At 21.1% G+C, this 18,343-nt stretch overlaps 1 protein-coding gene across 3 annotated transcripts in view; it reads left to right on the top strand.

Annotated features, from left to right (window-relative positions):
* The window catches only part of LOC145269297 (pyruvate carboxylase, mitochondrial-like), a 402,794-nt gene that overhangs the window by 341,513 nt on the left and 42,938 nt on the right, over positions 1–18,343 (top strand). For all 3 annotated transcript variants that reach the window (XM_080124986.1, XM_080124984.1, XM_080124985.1), the window contains exons 17-18: positions 12,032–12,147; positions 14,117–14,296. In XM_080124986.1, coding sequence (XP_079981112.1) covers positions 12,032–12,147; positions 14,117–14,296 — 296 coding nt within the window. The remainder of the gene's footprint in view (positions 1–12,031; positions 12,148–14,116; positions 14,297–18,343) is intronic.

Here is an 18,343-nt window from a genome sequence, read left to right as displayed (position 1 = left end):
ACTTTTAAAAAAGAGAAAAAATTTTTTGAACAGGATAATTAAAAATATTCACAAAAAGAAAATCCAATTATACTTTTAAAAAAGAGAAAAAATTTTTTGAACAGGATAATTAAAAATATTTACAAAAAGAAAATCCAATTATACTTTTAAAAAAGAGAAAAATTTTTTTGAACAGGATAATTAAAAATATTTACAAAAAGAAAATCCAATTATACTTTTAAAAAAATCTCTCCAAAATACATTTTTTTGAACAGGATAATTAAAAATATTTACAAAAAGAAAATCCAATTATACTTTTAAAAAAGAGAAAAAATTTTTTGAACAGGATAATTAAAAATATTTACAAAAAGAAAATCCAATTATACTTTTAAAAAAGAGAAAAATTTTTTTGAACAGGATAATTAAAAATATTTACAAAAAGAAAATCCAATTATACTTTTAAAAAAGAGAAAAATTTTTTTGAACAGTATAATTAAAAATATTTACAAAAAGAAAATCCAATTATACTTTTAAAAAAGAGAAAAACTTTTTTGAACAGGATAATTAAAAATATTTACAAAAAGAAAATCCAATTATACTTTTAAAAAAGAGAAAAATTTTTTTGAACAGGATAATTAAAAATATTTACAAAAAGAAAATCCAATTATACTTTTAAAAAAGAGAAAAATTTTTTTGAACAAGATAATTAAAAATATTCACAAAAAGAAAATCCAATTATACTTTTAAAAAAGAGAAAAATCTTTTTGAACAGGATAATTAAAAATATTTACAAAAAGAAAATCCAATTATACTTTTCAAAAAGATAAAAACTTTTTTGAACAGGATAATTAAAAATATTCACAAAAAGAAAATCCAATTATACTTTTAAAAAAGAGAAAAATTTTTTTGAACAGGATAATTAAAAATATTTACAAAAAGAAAATCCAATTATACTTTTAAAAAAGATAAAAACTTTTTTGAACAGGATAATTAAAAATATTCACAAAAAGAAAATCCAATTATACTTTTAAAAAAGAGAAAAATTTTTTTGAACAGGATAATTAAAAATATTTACAAAAAGAAAATCCAATTATACTTTTAAAAAAGAGAAAAATTTTTTTGAATAGGATAATTAAAAATATTTACAAAAAGAAAATCCAATTATACTTTTAAAAAAGAGAAAAATTTTTTTTGAACAGGATAATTAAAAATATTCACAAAAAGAAAATCCAATTATACTTTTAAAAAAGAGAAAAATTTTTTTGAACAGGATAATTAAAAATATTTACAAAAAGAAAATCCAATTATACTTTTAAAAAAGAGAAAAAATTTTTTGAACAGGATAATTAAAAATATTTACAAAAAGAAAATCCAATTATACTTTTAAAAAAGAGAAAAATTTTTTTGAACAGGATAATTAAAAATATTTACAAAAAGAAAATCCAATTATACTTTTCAAAAAGAGAAAAAATTTTTTGAACAGGATAATTAAAAATATTTACAAAAAGAAAATCCAATTATACTTTTCAAAAAGAGAAAATTTTTTTTGAACAGGATAATTAAAAATATTTACAAAAAGAAAATCCAATTATACTTTTAAAAAAGAGAAAAAATTTTTTGAACAGGATAATTAAAAATATTTACAAAAAGAAAATCCAATTATACTTTTAAAAAAGAGAAAAATTTTTTTGAACAGGATAATTAAAAATATTCACAAAAAGAAAATCCAATTATACTTTTAAAAAAGAGAAAAATTTTTTTGAACAGGATAATTAAAAATATTTACAAAAAGAAAATCCAATTATACTTTTCAAAAAGAGAAAAAATTTTTTGAACAGGATAATTAAAAATATTTACAAAAAGAAAATCCAATTATACTTTTCAAAAAGAGAAAAATTTTTTTGAATAGGATAATTAAAAATATTTACAAAAAGAAAATCCAATTATACTTTTCAAAAAGAGAAAAAATTTTTTGAACAGGATAATTAAAAATATTTACAAAAAGAAAATCCAATTATACTTTTAAAAAAGAGAAAAAATTTTTTGAACAGGATAATTAAAAATATTCACAAAAAGAAAATCCAATTATACTTTTAAAAAAGAGAAAAAATTTTTTGAACAGGATAATTAAAAATATTTACAAAAAGAAAATCCAATTATACTTTTAAAAAAGAGAAAATTTTTTTTGAACAGGATAATTAAAAATATTCACAAAAAGAAAATCCAATTATACTTTTAAAAAAGAGAAAATTTTTTTGAACAGGATAATTAAAAATATTTACAAAAAGAAAATCCAATTATACTTTAAAAAAAATCTCTCCAAAATACATTTTTTTGAACAGGATAATTAAAAATATTCACAAAAAGAAAATCCAATTATACTTTTAAAAAAGAGAAAAACTTTTTTGAACAGGATAATTAAAAATATTTACAAAAAGAAAATCCAATTATACTTTTAAAAAAGAGAAAAAATATTTTGAACAGGATAATTAAAAATATTCACAAAAAGAAAATCCAATTATACTTTTAAAAAAGAGAAAAAATTTTTTGAACAGGATAATTAAAAATATTTACAAAAAGAAAATCCAATTATACTTTTAAAAAAGAGAAAAAATTTTTTGAACAGGATAATTAAAAATATTTACAAAAAGAAAATCCAATTATACTTTTAAAAAAGAGAAAAATTTTTTTTGAACAGGATAATTAAAAATATTTACAAAAAGAAAATCCAATTATACTTTTAAAAAAGAGAAAAATTTTTTTGAACAGGATAATTAAAAATATTCACAGAAAGAAAATCCAATTATACTTTTAAAAAAGAGAAAATTTTTTTGAACATGATAATTAAAAATATTTACAAAAAGAAAATCCAATTATACTTTTAAAAAAATCTCTCCAAAATACATTTTTTTGAACAGGATAATTAAAAATATTCACAAAAAGAAAATCCAATTATACTTTTAAAAAAGAGAAAAATTTTTTTGAACAGGATAATTAAAAATATTCACAAAAAGAAAATCCAATTATACTTTTAAAAAAGAGAAAAATTTTTTTGAACAGGATAATTAAAAATATTTACAAAAAGAAAATCCAATTATACTTTTCAAAAAGAGAAAAAATTTTTTGAACAGGATAATTAAAAATATTTACAAAAAGAAAATCCAATTGTACTTTTCAAAAAGAGAAAAAATTTTTTGAATAGGATAATTAAAAATATTTACAAAAAGAAAATCCAATTATACTTTTCAAAAAGAGAAAAAATTTTTTGAACAGGATAATTAAAAATATTTACAAAAAGAAAATCCAATTATACTTTTAAAAAAGAGAAAAAATTTTTTGAACAGGATAATTAAAAATATTTACAAAAAGAAAATCCAATTATACTTTTAAAAAAGAGAAAAAATTTTTTGAACAGGATAATTAAAAATATTTACAAAAAGAAAATCCAATTATACTTTTAAAAAAGAGAAAAACTTTTTTGAACAGGATAATTAAAAATATTTACAAAAAGAAAATCCAATTATACTTTTAAAAAAGAGAAAAAATTTTTTGAACAGGATAATTAAAAATATTTACAAAAAGAAAATCCAATTATACTTTTAAAAAAGAGAAAAATTTTTTTGAACAGGATAATTAAAAATATTTACAAAAAGAAAATCCAATTATACTTTTAAAAAAAGGAAAATTTTTTTGAACAGGATAATTAAAAATATTCACAAAAAGAAAATCCAATTATACTTTTAAAAAAGAGAAAAAATTTTTTGAACAGGATAATTAAAAATATTTACAAAAAGAAAATCCAATTATACTTTTAAAAAAGAGAAAAAAATTTTTGAACTGGATAATTAAAAATATTTACAAAAAGAAAATCCAATTATACTTTTAAAAAAGAGAAAAATTTTTTTTGAACAGGATAATTAAAAATATTTACAAAAAGAAAATCCAATTATACTTTTAAAAAAGAGAAAAATTTTTTTGAACAGGATAATTAAAAATATTCACAGAAAGAAAATCCAATTATACTTTTAAAAAAGAGAAAATTTTTTTGAACATGATAATTAAAAATATTTACAAAAAGAAAATCCAATTATACTTTTAAAAAAATCTCTCCAAAATACATTTTTTTGAACAGGATAATTAAAAATATTTACAAAAAGAAAATCCAATTATACTTTTCAAAAAGAGAAAAATTTTTTTGAACAGGATAATTAAAAATATTTACAAAAAGAAAATCCAATTATACTTTTAAAAAAGAGAAAAATTTTTTTGAACAGGATAATTAAAAATATTTACAAAAAGAAAATCCAATTATACTTTTAAAAAAGAGAAAAAATTTTTTGAACAGGATAATTAAAAATATTCACAAAAAGAAAATCCAATTATACTTTTAAAAAAGAGAAAAAATTTTTTGAACAGGATAATTAAAAATATTTACAAAAAGAAAATCCAATTATACTTTTAAAAAAGAGAAAAATTTTTTTGAACAGGATAATTAAAAATATTCACAAAAAGAAAATCCAATTATACTTTTAAAAAAGAGAAAATTTTTTTGAACAGGATAATTAAAAATATTTACAAAAAGAAAATCCAATTATACTTTAAAAAAAATCTCTCCAAAATACATTTTTTTGAACAGGATAATTAAAAATATTCACAAAAAGAAAATCCAATTATACTTTTAAAAAAGAGAAAAACTTTTTTGAACAGGATAATTAAAAATATTTACAAAAAGAAAATCCAATTATACTTTTAAAAAAGAGAAAAAATTTTTTGAACAGGATAATTAAAAATATTCACAAAAAGAAAATCCAATTATACTTTTAAAAAAGAGAAAAAATTTTTTGAACAGGATAATTAAAAATATTTACAAAAAGAAAATCCAATTATACTTTTAAAAAAGAGAAAAATTTTTTTGAACAGGATAATTAAAAATATTCACAAAAAGAAAATCCAATTATACTTTTAAAAAAGAGAAAAATTTTTTTGAACAATATAATTAAAAATATTTACAAAAAGAAAATCCAATTATACTTTTAAAAAAGAGAAAAAATTTTTTGAACAGGATAATTAAAAATATTTACAAAAAGAAAATCCAATTATACTTTTAAAAAAGAGAAAAAATTTTTTGAACAGGATAATTAAAAATATTTACAAAAAGAAAATCCAATTATACTTTTCAAAAAGAGAAAAAATTTTTTGAACAGGATAATTAAAAATATTTACAAAAAGAAAATCCAATTATACTTTTCAAAAAGAGAAAAAATTTTTTGAATAGGATAATTAAAAATATTTACAAAAAGAAAATCCAATTATACTTTTCAAAAAGAGAAAAAATTTTTTGAACAGGATAATTAAAAATATTTACAAAAAGAAAATCCAATTATACTTTTAAAAAAGAGAAAAAATTTTTTGAACAGGATAATTAAAAATATTTACAAAAAGAAAATCCAATTATACTTTTAAAAAAGAGAAAAAATTTTTTGAACAGGATAATTAAAAATATTTACAAAAAGAAAATCCAATTATACTTTTAAAAAAGAGAAAAACTTTTTTGAACAGGATAATTAAAAATATTTACAAAAAGAAAATCCAATTATACTTTTAAAAAAGAGAAAAAATTTTTTGAACAGGATAATTAAAAATATTTACAAAAAGAAAATCCAATTATACTTTTAAAAAAGAGAAAAATTTTTTTGAACAGGATAATTAAAAATATTTACAAAAAGAAAATCCAATTATACTTTTAAAAAAAGGAAAATTTTTTTGAACAGGATAATTAAAAATATTCACAAAAAGAAAATCCAATTATACTTTTAAAAAAGAGAAAAAATTTTTTGAACAGGATAATTAAAAATATTTACAAAAAGAAAATCCAATTATACTTTTAAAAAAGAGAAAAAATTTTTTGAACAGGATAATTAAAAATATTTACAAAAAGAAAATCCAATTATACTTTTAAAAAAGAGAAAAATTTTTTTTGAACAGGATAATTAAAAATATTTACAAAAAGAAAATCCAATTATACTTTTAAAAAAGAGAAAAATTTTTTTGAACAGGATAATTAAAAATATTCACAGAAAGAAAATCCAATTATACTTTTAAAAAAGAGAAAATTTTTTTGAACATGATAATTAAAAATATTTACAAAAAGAAAATCCAATTATACTTTTAAAAAAATCTCTCCAAAATACATTTTTTTGAACAGGATAATTAAAAATATTCACAAAAAGAAAATCCAATTATACTTTTAAAAAAGAGAAAAATTTTTTTGAACAGGATAATTAAAAATATTCACAAAAAGAAAATCCAATTATACTTTTAAAAAAGAGAAAAATTTTTTTGAACAGGATAATTAAAAATATTTACAAAAAGAAAATCCAATTATACTTTTCAAAAAGAGAAAAAATTTTTTGAACAGGATAATTAAAAATATTTACAAAAAGAAAATCCAATTGTACTTTTCAAAAAGAGAAAAAATTTTTTGAATAGGATAATTAAAAATATTTACAAAAAGAAAATCCAATTATACTTTTCAAAAAGAGAAAAAATTTTTTGAACAGGATAATTAAAAATATTTACAAAAAGAAAATCCAATTATACTTTTAAAAAAGAGAAAAAATTTTTTGAACAGGATAATTAAAAATATTTACAAAAAGAAAATCCAATTATACTTTTAAAAAAGAGAAAAAATTTTTTGAACAGGATAATTAAAAATATTTACAAAAAGAAAATCCAATTATACTTTTAAAAAAGAGAAAAACTTTTTTGAACAGGATAATTAAAAATATTTACAAAAAGAAAATCCAATTATACTTTTAAAAAAGAGAAAAAATTTTTTGAACAGGATAATTAAAAATATTTACAAAAAGAAAATCCAATTATACTTTTAAAAAAGAGAAAAATTTTTTTGAACAGGATAATTAAAAATATTTACAAAAAGAAAATCCAATTATACTTTTAAAAAAAGGAAAATTTTTTTGAACAGGATAATTAAAAATATTCACAAAAAGAAAATCCAATTATACTTTTAAAAAAGAGAAAAAATTTTTTGAACAGGATAATTAAAAATATTTACAAAAAGAAAATCCAATTATACTTTTAAAAAAGAGAAAAAAATTTTTGAAATGGATAATTAAAAATATTTACAAAAAGAAAATCCAATTATACTTTTAAAAAAGAGAAAAATTTTTTTTGAACAGGATAATTAAAAATATTTACAAAAAGAAAATCCAATTATACTTTTAAAAAAGAGAAAAATTTTTTTGAACAGGATAATTAAAAATATTCACAGAAAGAAAATCCAATTATACTTTTAAAAAAGAGAAAATTTTTTTGAACATGATAATTAAAAATATTTACAAAAAGAAAATCCAATTATACTTTTAAAAAAATCTCTCCAAAATACATTTTTTTGAACAGGATAATTAAAAATATTTACAAAAAGAAAATCCAATTATACTTTTAAAAAAGAGAAAAATTTTTTTGAACAGGATAATTAAAAATATTTACAAAAAGAAAATCCAATTATACTTTTAAAAAAGAGAAAAATTTTTTTGAACAGGATAATTAAAAATATTTACAAAAAGAAAATCCAATTATACTTTTAAAAAAGAGAAAAAATTTTTTGAACAGGATAATTAAAAATATTCACAAAAAGAAAATCCAATTATACTTTTAAAAAAGAGAAAAAATTTTTTGAACAGGATAATTAAAAATATTTACAAAAAGAAAATCCAATTATACTTTTAAAAAAGAGAAAAATTTTTTTGAACAGGATAATTAAAAATATTCACAAAAAGAAAATCCAATTATACTTTTAAAAAAGAGAAAATTTTTTTGAACAGGATAATTAAAAATATTTACAAAAAGAAAATCCAATTATACTTTAAAAAAAATCTCTCCAAAATACATTTTTTTGAACAGGATAATTAAAAATATTCACAAAAAGAAAATCCAACTATACTTTTAAAAAAGAGAAAAAATTTTTTGAACAGGATAATTAAAAATATTTACAAAAAGAAAATCCAATTATACTTTTAAAAAAGAGAAAAATTTTTTTGAACAGGATAATTAAAAATATTCACAGAAAGAAAATCCAATTATACTTTTAAAAAAGAGAAAATTTTTTTGAACATGATAATTAAAAATATTTACAAAAAGAAAATCCAATTATACTTTTCAAAAAGAGAAAAATTTTTTTGAACAGGATAATTAAAAATATTTACAAAAAGAAAATCCAATTATACTTTTAAAAAAGAGAAAAACTTTTTTGAACAGGATAATTAAAAATATTTACAAAAAGAAAATCCAATTATACTTTTAAAAAAGAGAAAAACTTTTTTGAACAGGATAATTAAAAATATTCACAAAAAGAAAATCCAATTATACTTTTAAAAAAGAGAAAAAATTTTTTGAACAGGATAATTAAAAATATTTACAAAAAGAAAATCCAATTATACTTTTAAAAAAGAGAAAATTTTTTTGAACAGGATAATTAAAAATATTCACAAAAAGAAAATCCAATTATACTTTTAAAAAAGAGAAAAAATGTTTTGAACAGGATAATTAAAAATATTTACAAAAAGAATATCCAATTATACTTTTAAAAAAGAGAAAAATTTTTTTTGAACAGGATAATTAAAAATATTTACAAAAAGAAAATCCAATTATACTTTTAAAAAAGAGAAAAAATTTTTTGAACAGGATAATTAAAAATATTAACAGAAAGAAAATCCAATTATACTTTTAAAAAAGAGAAAATTTTTTTGAACAGGATAATTAAAAATATTTACAAAAAGAAAATCCAATTATACTTTTCAAAAAGAGAAAAATTTTTTTCAACAGGATAATTAAAAATATTTACAAAAAGAAAATCCAATTATACTTTTAAAAAAGAGAAAAATTTTTTTTGAACAGGATAATTAAAAATATTCACAAAAAGAAAATCCAATTATACTTTTCAAAAAGAGAAAAATTTTTTTTGAACAGGATAATTAAAAATATTTACAAAAAGAAAATCCAATTATACTTTTAAAAAAGAGAAAAATTTTTTTGAACAGGATAATTAAAAATATTTACAAAAAGAAAATCCAATTATACTTTTAAAAAAGAGAAAAATTTTTTTGAACAGGATAATTAACAATATTCACAAAAAGAAAATCCAATTATACTTTTAAAAAAGAGAAAAATTTTTTTTGAACAGGATAATTAAAAATATTCACAAAAAGAAAATCCAATTATACTTTTAAAAAAGAGAAAAAATTTTTTTGAACAGGATAATTAAAAATATTCACAAAAAGAAAATCCAATTATACTTTTCAAAAAGAGAAAAAATTTTTTTGAACAGGATAATTAAAAATATTTACAAAAAGAAAATCCAATTATACTTTTAAAAAAGAGAAAAATTTTTTTTGAACAGGATAATTAAAAATATTTACAAAAAGAAAATCCAATTATACTTTTCAAAAAGAGAAAAATTTTTTTTGAACAGGATAATTAAAAATATTTACAAAAAGAAAATCCAATTATACTTTTAAAAAAGAGAAAAATTTTTTTTGAACAGGATAATTAAAAATATTTACAAAAAGAAAATCCAATTATACTTTTCAAAAAGAGAAAAAATTTTTTTGAACAGGATAATTAAAAATATTTACAAAAAGAAAATCCAATTATACTTTTAAAAAAGAGAAAAAATTTTTTTGAACAGGATAATTAAAAATATTCACAAAAAGAAAATCCAATTATACTTTTAAAAAAGAGAAAATTTTTTTGAACAGGATAATTAAAAATATTTACAAAAAGAAAATCCAATTATACTTTTAAAAAAGAGAAAAAAATTTTTGAACAGGATAATTAAAAATATTTACCAAAAGAAAATCCAATTATACTTTTAAAAAAGAGAAAATTTTTTTGAACAGGATAATTAAAAATATTCACAAAAAGAAAATCCAATTATACTTTTCAAAAAGAGATTGCTTTGCTGACTAATTGGGGTATGAAAAGTATAAAAAAAAAAAATGTTCAATACTCATCATGTTGACATCTTATTTTTAAGACAACAAAAAAGGAATAGGCTAATTTGTTTCATACCCTGAGAAATGATTAAAATTAATGTTTTTCCTAATAGGTTTCAAAATTTCATGATGAAATTCCTTATAGGGGATTGGTAAAATACTTATAGGAGATTGGTAAAATACTTATAGGAGATTTATAAAATACTTATAGGAGATTGGTAAAATACTTATAGGGGATTGGTAGAATACTTATAGGGGATTGGTAAAATACTTATAGGAGATTGGTAAAATACTTATAGGGGATTGGTAAAATACTTATAGGGGATTGGTAAAATACTTATAGGAGATTGGTAAAATACTTATAGGGGATTGGTAAAATACTTATAGGAGATTGGTAAAATACTTATAGGGGATTGGTAAAATACTTATAGGGGATTGGTAAAATACTTATAGGGGATTGGTAAAATACTTATAGGGGATTGGTAAAATACTTATAGGAGATTGGTAAAATACTTATAGGGGATTGGTAAAATACTTATAGGGGATTGGTAAAATACTTATAGGAGATTGGTAAAATACTTATAGGGATTGGTAAAATACTTATAGGAGATTGGTAAAATACTTGTAGGGGATTGGTAAAATACTTGTAGGGGATTGGTAAAATACTTGTAGGGGATTGGTAAAATACTCATAGGGGATTGGTAAAATACTCATAGGGGATTGGTAAAATACTTATAGGGGATTGGTAAAATACTTATAGGGGATTGGTAAAATACTTATAGGAGATTGGTAAAATACTTATAGGAGATTGGTAAAATACTTATAGGAGATTGGTAATGAATCTTGAAACAAGGAGGGTAAAAAAATCTGATGCAAAGTGGCTGTTAACATTTTTATCATTAATTTGCTAAAAACTCTTCAAATGACGATGTAGATTATTATTTATTAATGCATGTAAAAAGGATATTTTCAAACAAAATGGTGGTATTTTGAAAACTTAAATTGCTTTTGTTTTCACAATATTACTATTTTTGAACCACTTTTAAAATCTGTGATTATCCAAATTGTTTTACGGTCGATGGTATTACTAGTTCTATTATATTTTCTTCCAACAATTTTACAGTCTTCATTCTTATGAATTTTCTATCAATGATTGTGTTATCGCAAGACAACAAATAAATTGTTGTCAAAAATTAAGTGCAGCTTTATCAAATGTTAAATAAAAACTATTCTTGATTTACAGCAAATGATAAACTTTATTTGTGTTTTGTATTTTCTCTGCATTATTTGGATTAACAACTGAAGACAGGTAATTTAAATTTACATTTTTCCCCCGTCCGGAGTGTCTCCTTCCCCACATTAAGAAATGACCTTATGCCTAATTTTGTCTGCAAGGGAGACAAGTAAATTCTTAATTATCTTAAACTATAAAACTATTTATTTTCATAAATGATAGAGCTGCATCATCTCGTGTTTTTTTTTGTTATGCACATTTTTATGTTAAACTCTGTGCGTTCACATTTTAGGTAATTGGTTGATCGATTAAACCTGAATATAATAAGAGGCAAAATCTGATTTGGATTGGATTTTTAAGTTATTTAAAAAATATATATGTATTAGTTTATTCTGATCAAGTTTTTATCAGTCAATCAATAAAAAAAATGTCAGGTGGATTATTAGTTTACAAATTGCAAATTTTCCAAACTTTGAAAAATATGAATTTCATGTGTTAATAAAGCATTGCTTTCTGATGGGAAAAAAATACTGCTCAAACAAAGCAATGGCTTGATAAGTGTTATTCAGATTCTTCTCCTTCAGAAACAATAGTCAAGAGTTGATTTGCTATTTTAAATGCAGTTATAGCTATTTTAAACTCGCGCTTGACAAACCGTGTCTGCATGGCGTGTCAAGCTTAAATAAAGAATAGCATTTTATCGGTAGACCCATACATTGAATTGATGCACTTATGAAAATGGAGAAATTGAATGCTAAACTTTTGGTTTTGTTTGTTGTAAAAAATAATCCTATTTTCATTTCAGGCGGTCAATACACAAATCTCCAATTTCAAGCATTCAGTCTTGGACTTGCAGACCAGTTTGAAAATATCAAACAGATGTATGTAGTGGCTAACAAGCTGCTTGGTGATGTACCAAAGGTATTACTTAATGAATAACCCAAACTTGCACATTGTTTTATAAAGAACTTATTATTGCTGTTTATTTATTTTTGAAGAAAGGTAGTTTTGGAAAAAGGTATTCCAAAGTTACCAGTGACTGACAGAAATTAGGAAATGGCGATTTCTGGAAAATGTATAACACTGTAGGAATAATTGGCAGTTAACCATTCCCCCACTGTCCAACAACTTTGAGGTTTACATGACAACCGAAAAAGCAAACTCATGCTCAATGGTTTGTCTCTAACTCCACTTTAAACCAAACAATCCACACCCTCTTAAATTTACCTTTGTGAACAGAAGACCTCAGTCACTGATCTTTAAATCACCCCTTCCCATGTTTGTGATGTCATAAAAAAACGTTGACACCTCGAAGGCATGTGTGCCTGATCTCATCCCTGTTAGACTATTAAAAAAAAAAAAATACTCTGGTGAGGTTGTCCTGGTTCTCTCCAAACTCTTTAACACTCTTACTGAATCTTGCTTTCCTGACTGCTGGAAAGTTGCTTCTTTTGTACTAGTATTCACAGACAACATGAATTGGAACAAATATATTGAACTCATTGCCAAGGCTGCTGCAAAGAAGGTGGGCTCCCTTTACCATGCTAGAAGGTTACTCACACCTAAGAGAATCCTGTACCTCTACAAAGTCAGTATTCACTCATGCATGGAATATTGTTGCCACATCTGTCTCTTGCTTCTTAAAAAAGAATATCCAACCTAATAGCTCCCACACAAACAACCAAACTCCAGCCTCTGTCCCATCACAGAAATGTGGTATCCTTGTGCCTATTTTACAAGTATTTTAATGGAATGTGCTCTGACAAATTCAAAGCTCTTGTGCCCCCTCGATGTAAATACTCTCGACTAACTCAATAAGCAGCAAAATCCCACCCACACTATAGAAAAAATCCTTATATGCCGCAAAGCCTTTTACTCAAAATAGTTTCTCTCTTGACCTTTAGCTAGATTTTCGAATTTTCTCCCGGATTCTGCTTCCCTGACTCTACTGACATGCAGAAGTTCAAGTATAATGTGAACACACCTCTTGCTACTCACCTCCCTAACATAGTATCTCTGTAAATTTGGTCCTGAGCAGTTACTCATTGCATCAAAGTAACACTGTGCCTTGTTTGGAGTGAAAAAACAGTTTAAAACAAAAAAGTAACTTGTGAGCTATACACTGATTGATAAACTGAAACGAAAAAAGAGAGAGATTATCGTTTGGCTGCATTTTTTGTAGCATTAGAGTGAAGCATTAGATTAGGATTTTTTTTGTGATTTATTTTTAGAATGAAAAAGAAAAACAATTTCTTGCATTATTTATTTTTAGTTTTTTCTCTCTTTCTAAAATGTGATTTATAACTTGTAGATACAAGCACATGTTCTGCAACTTTTCTTTCATCCTGTAAGTTTTATTTTCTGACAAAATTCAATAATTCCTTCTTGAGACTGAAATGTCTATCTTAACTCGATGTAATTTATGATTGCTTTAATCAATTTTCTTGTTGAATTTTATGCTTTATTTAATTTGCAATTGCCGATTATCATCTGCTGCAGTCTGATTGGCTAAGTATTTTGGTATCTTCTGACACTTTATCTAAATTGCTGGAAGATTCTGATGAAACGCCAGTTTTAGCATTGGTATGTGAGCTGTATTTTTCAGTTTTCTAGATTTTTCCCATTTTCCTAAAGTTTTCTGCTTTTATAAAGCTGTTCATAAAATAATTTATATTAAACGAAACAATATGACCTTTTTGATCTTTTTCACAGATAGGTTTCAGAGTTAACATTTTAAGAACCAACATTATTTGCACATGAGTACTCAGATTTCTACAGGGAAATTGCATCTTGCAAATATTTAATGAAAGATAAACTGATATTTCAATTGAATGAAAAAAGTAAAGATAAAATATTCCATTTCTATTCATTGTCAATTTCTCTTTTTCAGGTGACCCCTTCATCAAAGGTTGTGGGTGACATGGCACAATTCATGGTGCAAAATAAATTGAGTGCCAAAGATGTTGAAGAAAGAGCAGAAGAACTGTCCTTCCCTGTTTCTGTTGTTGAATATTTCCAGGGTTTGCTTGGAGAACCACCAGGTGGATATCCTGAGCCCCTAAGAACCAAGGTAAAATTCTGTTGATGTCATTGGTGAATAAAAAAAAAAACCTATTCAGTTTAGATGAGAAATATATTTTATGACACAAAAGTCTTAAAGTCTTATTACAGGGACCTTTTACTCTTAAGTTTAGGAATTTTATTTGAGAAAGTTTCTTAAATAATATAAATGAAAGAAATCTGAAGAAAGTTTCTTAAATAATACAAATGAAAGAACTCTGAAGAAAGTTTCTTAAATAATACAAATGAAAGAAATTTGAAGAAAGTTTCTTAAATAATACAAATGAAAGAAATCTGAAGACAGTTTATTAAATAATACAAATGAAAGAAATCTGAAGAAAGTTTCTTAAATAATACAAATGAACAATCTGAAGAAGGTTTCTTAAATAATATAAATGAAAGAAATCTGAAGCAGATTTCTTAAATAATATAAATGAAAGAAATCTGAAGAAAGTTTCTTAAATAATACAAATGAAAGAACTCTAAAGAAAGTTTCTTAAATAATATAAATGAAAGAAATCTGAAGAAAATTTCTTAAATAATACAAATGAACAATCTGCAGAAAGTTTCTTAAATAATATAAATGAAAGAAATCTGAAGAAAGTTTCTTAAATAATACAAATGAAAGAAATTTGAAGAAAGTTTCTTAAATAATATAAATGAAAGAAATCTAAAGAAAGTTACTTAAATAATACAAATGAAAGAAATTTGAAGAAAGTTTCTTAAATAATATAAATGAAAGAAATCTGAAGAAAGTTTCTTAAATAATATAAATGAAAGAAATTTGAAGAAAGTTTCTTAAATAATACAAATGAAAGAAATTTGAAGAAAGTTTCTTAAATAATACAAATGAAAGAAATTTGAAGAAAGTTTCTTAAATAATACAAATGAAAGAAATCTGAAGACAGTTTATTAAATAATACAAATGAAAGAAATCTGAAGAAAGTTTCTTAAATAATACAAATTAAAGAAATCTGAAGAAGGTTTCTTAAATAATATAAATGAAAGAAATCTGAAGAAAGTTTCTTAAATAATATAAATGAAAGAAATCTGAAGAAGGTTTCTTAAATAATACAAATGAAAGAAATCTGAAAAAGGTTTCTTAAATAATACAAATTAACAATCTGAAGAAGGTTTCTTAAATAATACAAATGAAAGAAATCTGAAGAAAGTTTCTTAAATAATATAAATGAAAGAAATCTGAAGACAGTTTCTGAAATAATATAAATGAACAATCTGAAGAAATTTCTTAAATAATATAAATGAAAGAAATCTGATGAAAGTTTCTTAAATAATATAAATGAACAATCTTAAGAAAGTTTCTTAAATAATATAAATAAAGGAAATCTGAAGAAAGTTTCTTAAATAATAAAAATGAACAATCTGGAGAAGGTTTCTTAAATAATACAAATGAAAGAAATCTGAAGAAGGTTTCTTAAATAATATAAATGAAAGAAATCTGAAGAAAGTTTCTTAAATAATACAAATGAACAATCTGAAGAAAGTGTCTTAAATAATATAAATGAAAGAAATCTGAAGAAGGTTTCTTAAATAATATAAATGAAAGAAATCTGAAGAAGGTTTCTTAAATAATACAAATGAACAATCTGAAGAAAGTTTCTTAAATAATATAAATGAAAGAAATCTGAAGAAGGTTTCTTAAATAATATAAATGAAAGAAATCTGAAGAAAGTTTCTTAAATAATATAAATGAAAGAAATCTGAAGAAGGTTTCTTAAAGATTATAAAGGAAAGAAATCTGAAGAAGGTTTCTTAAATAATATAAATGAAAGAAATCTGAAGAAAGTTTCTTAAATAATACGAATGAACAATCTGAAGAAGGTTTCTTAAATAATATAAATGAAAGAAATCTGCAGAAGGTTTCTTAAATAATACAAATGAACAATCTGAAGAAAGTTTCTTAAATAATATAAATGAAAGAAATCTGAAGAAAGTTTCTTAAATAATATAAATGAAAGAAATCTGAAGAAGGTTTCTTAAATAATATAAATGAAAGCAATCTGAAGAAAGTTTCTTAAATAATACAAATGAACAATCTGAGGAAAGTTTCTTAAATAATATAAATGAACAATCTGAAGAAAGTTTCTTAAATAATATAAATGAAAGAAATCTGAAGAAAGTTTCTTAAATAATAAAAATGAACAATCTGAAGAAGGTTTCTTAAATAATACAAATGAAAGAAATCTGAAGAAGGTTTCTTAAATAATATAAATGAAAGAAATCTGAAGAAAGTTTCTTAAATAATACAAATGAACAATCTGAAGAAGGTTTCTTAAATAATATAAATGAAAGAAATCTGAAGAAGGTTTCTTAAATAATACAAATGAACAATCTGAAGAAAGTTTCTTAAATAATATAAATGAAAGAAATCTGAAGAAAGTTTCTTAAATAATATAAATGAAAGAAATCTGAAGAAGGTTTCTTAAATAATATAAATGAAAGAAATCTGAAGAAAGTTTCTTAAATAATACAAATGAACAATCTGAGGAAAGTTTCTTAAATAATATAAATGAAAGAAATCTGAAGAAAGTTTCTTAAATAATATAAATGAAAGAAATCTGAAGAAAGTTTCTTAAATAATATAAATGAAAGAAATCTGAAGAAAGTTTCTTAAATAATACAAATGAACAATCTGAAGAAGGTTTCTTAAATAATACAAATGAAAGAAATCTGAAGAAGGTTTCTTAAATAATATAAATGAAAGAAATCTGAAGAAAGTTTCTTAAATAATACAAATGAACAATCTGAAGAAGGTTTCTTAAATAATATAAATGAAAGAAATCTAAAGAAGGTTTCTTAAATAATACAAATGAACAATCTGAAGAAAGTTTCTTAAATAATATAAATGAAAGAAATCTGAAGAAAGTTTCTTAAATAATATAAATGAAAGAAATCTGAAGAAGGTTTCTTAAATAATATAAATGAAAGAAATCTGAAGAAGGTTTCTTAAATAATACAAATGAACAATCTGAGGAAAGTTTCTTAAATAATATAAATGAAAGAAATCTGAAGAAAGTTTCTTAAATAATATAAATGAAAGAAATCTGAAGAAAGTTTCTTAAATAATACAAATGAAAGAAATCTGAAGAAAGTTTCTTAAATAATACAAATGAAAGAAATTTGAAGAAGGTTTCTTAAATAATATAAATGAAAGAAATCTGAACAAGGTTTCTTAAATAATACAAATGAAAGAAATCTGAAGATGGTTTCTTAAATAATATAAATGAAAGAAATCTGAAGAAGGTTTCTTAAATCATACAAATGAACAATCTGAGGAAAGTTTCTTAAATAATATAAATGAACAATCTGAAGAAAGTTTCTTAAATAATATAAATGAAAGAAATCTGAAGAAAGTTTCTTAAATAATATAAATGAAAGAAATCTGAAGAAAGTTCTTTAAATAATACAAATGAAAGAAATCTGAAGAAGGTTTCTTAAATAATATAAATGAAAGAAATCTGAAGAAAGTTTCTTAAATAATACAAATGAACAATCTGAAGAAGGTTTCTTAAATAATATAAATGAAAGAAATCTGAAGAAGGTTTCTTAAATAATACAAATGAACAATCTGAAGAAAGTTTCTTAAATAATATAAATGAAAGAAATCTGAAGAAAGTTTCTTAAATAATATAAATGAAAGAAATCTGAAGAAGGTTTCTTAAATAATACAAATGAAAGAAATCTGAAGAAAGTTTCTTAAATAATACAAATAAACAATCTGAGGAAAGTTTCTTTAATAATATAAATGAACAATCTGAAGAAAGTTTCTTAAATAATATAAATGAAAGAAATCTGAAGAAAGTTTCTTAAATAATACAAATGAACAATCTGAAGAAGGTTTCTTAAATAATACAAAATACAGAAATCTGAAGAAGGTTTCTTAAATAATATAAATGAAAGAAATCTGAAGAAAGTTTCTTAAATAATACAAATGAACAATCTGAAGAAGGTTTCTTAAATAATATAAATGAAAGAAATCTGAAGAAAGTTTCTTAAATAATACAAATGAATAATCTGAAGAAAGTTTCTTAAATAA

Source organism: Euprymna scolopes, chromosome 45, assembly GCF_053919585.1.
Source record: "Euprymna scolopes isolate OS-2025 chromosome 45, ASM5391958v1, whole genome shotgun sequence".
Taxonomy (NCBI): domain Eukaryota; kingdom Metazoa; phylum Mollusca; class Cephalopoda; order Sepiida; family Sepiolidae; genus Euprymna; species Euprymna scolopes.
The sequence above is the reverse complement of the archived record's forward strand: the minus strand, read 5'-3'. Positions and strand labels throughout refer to the sequence as shown.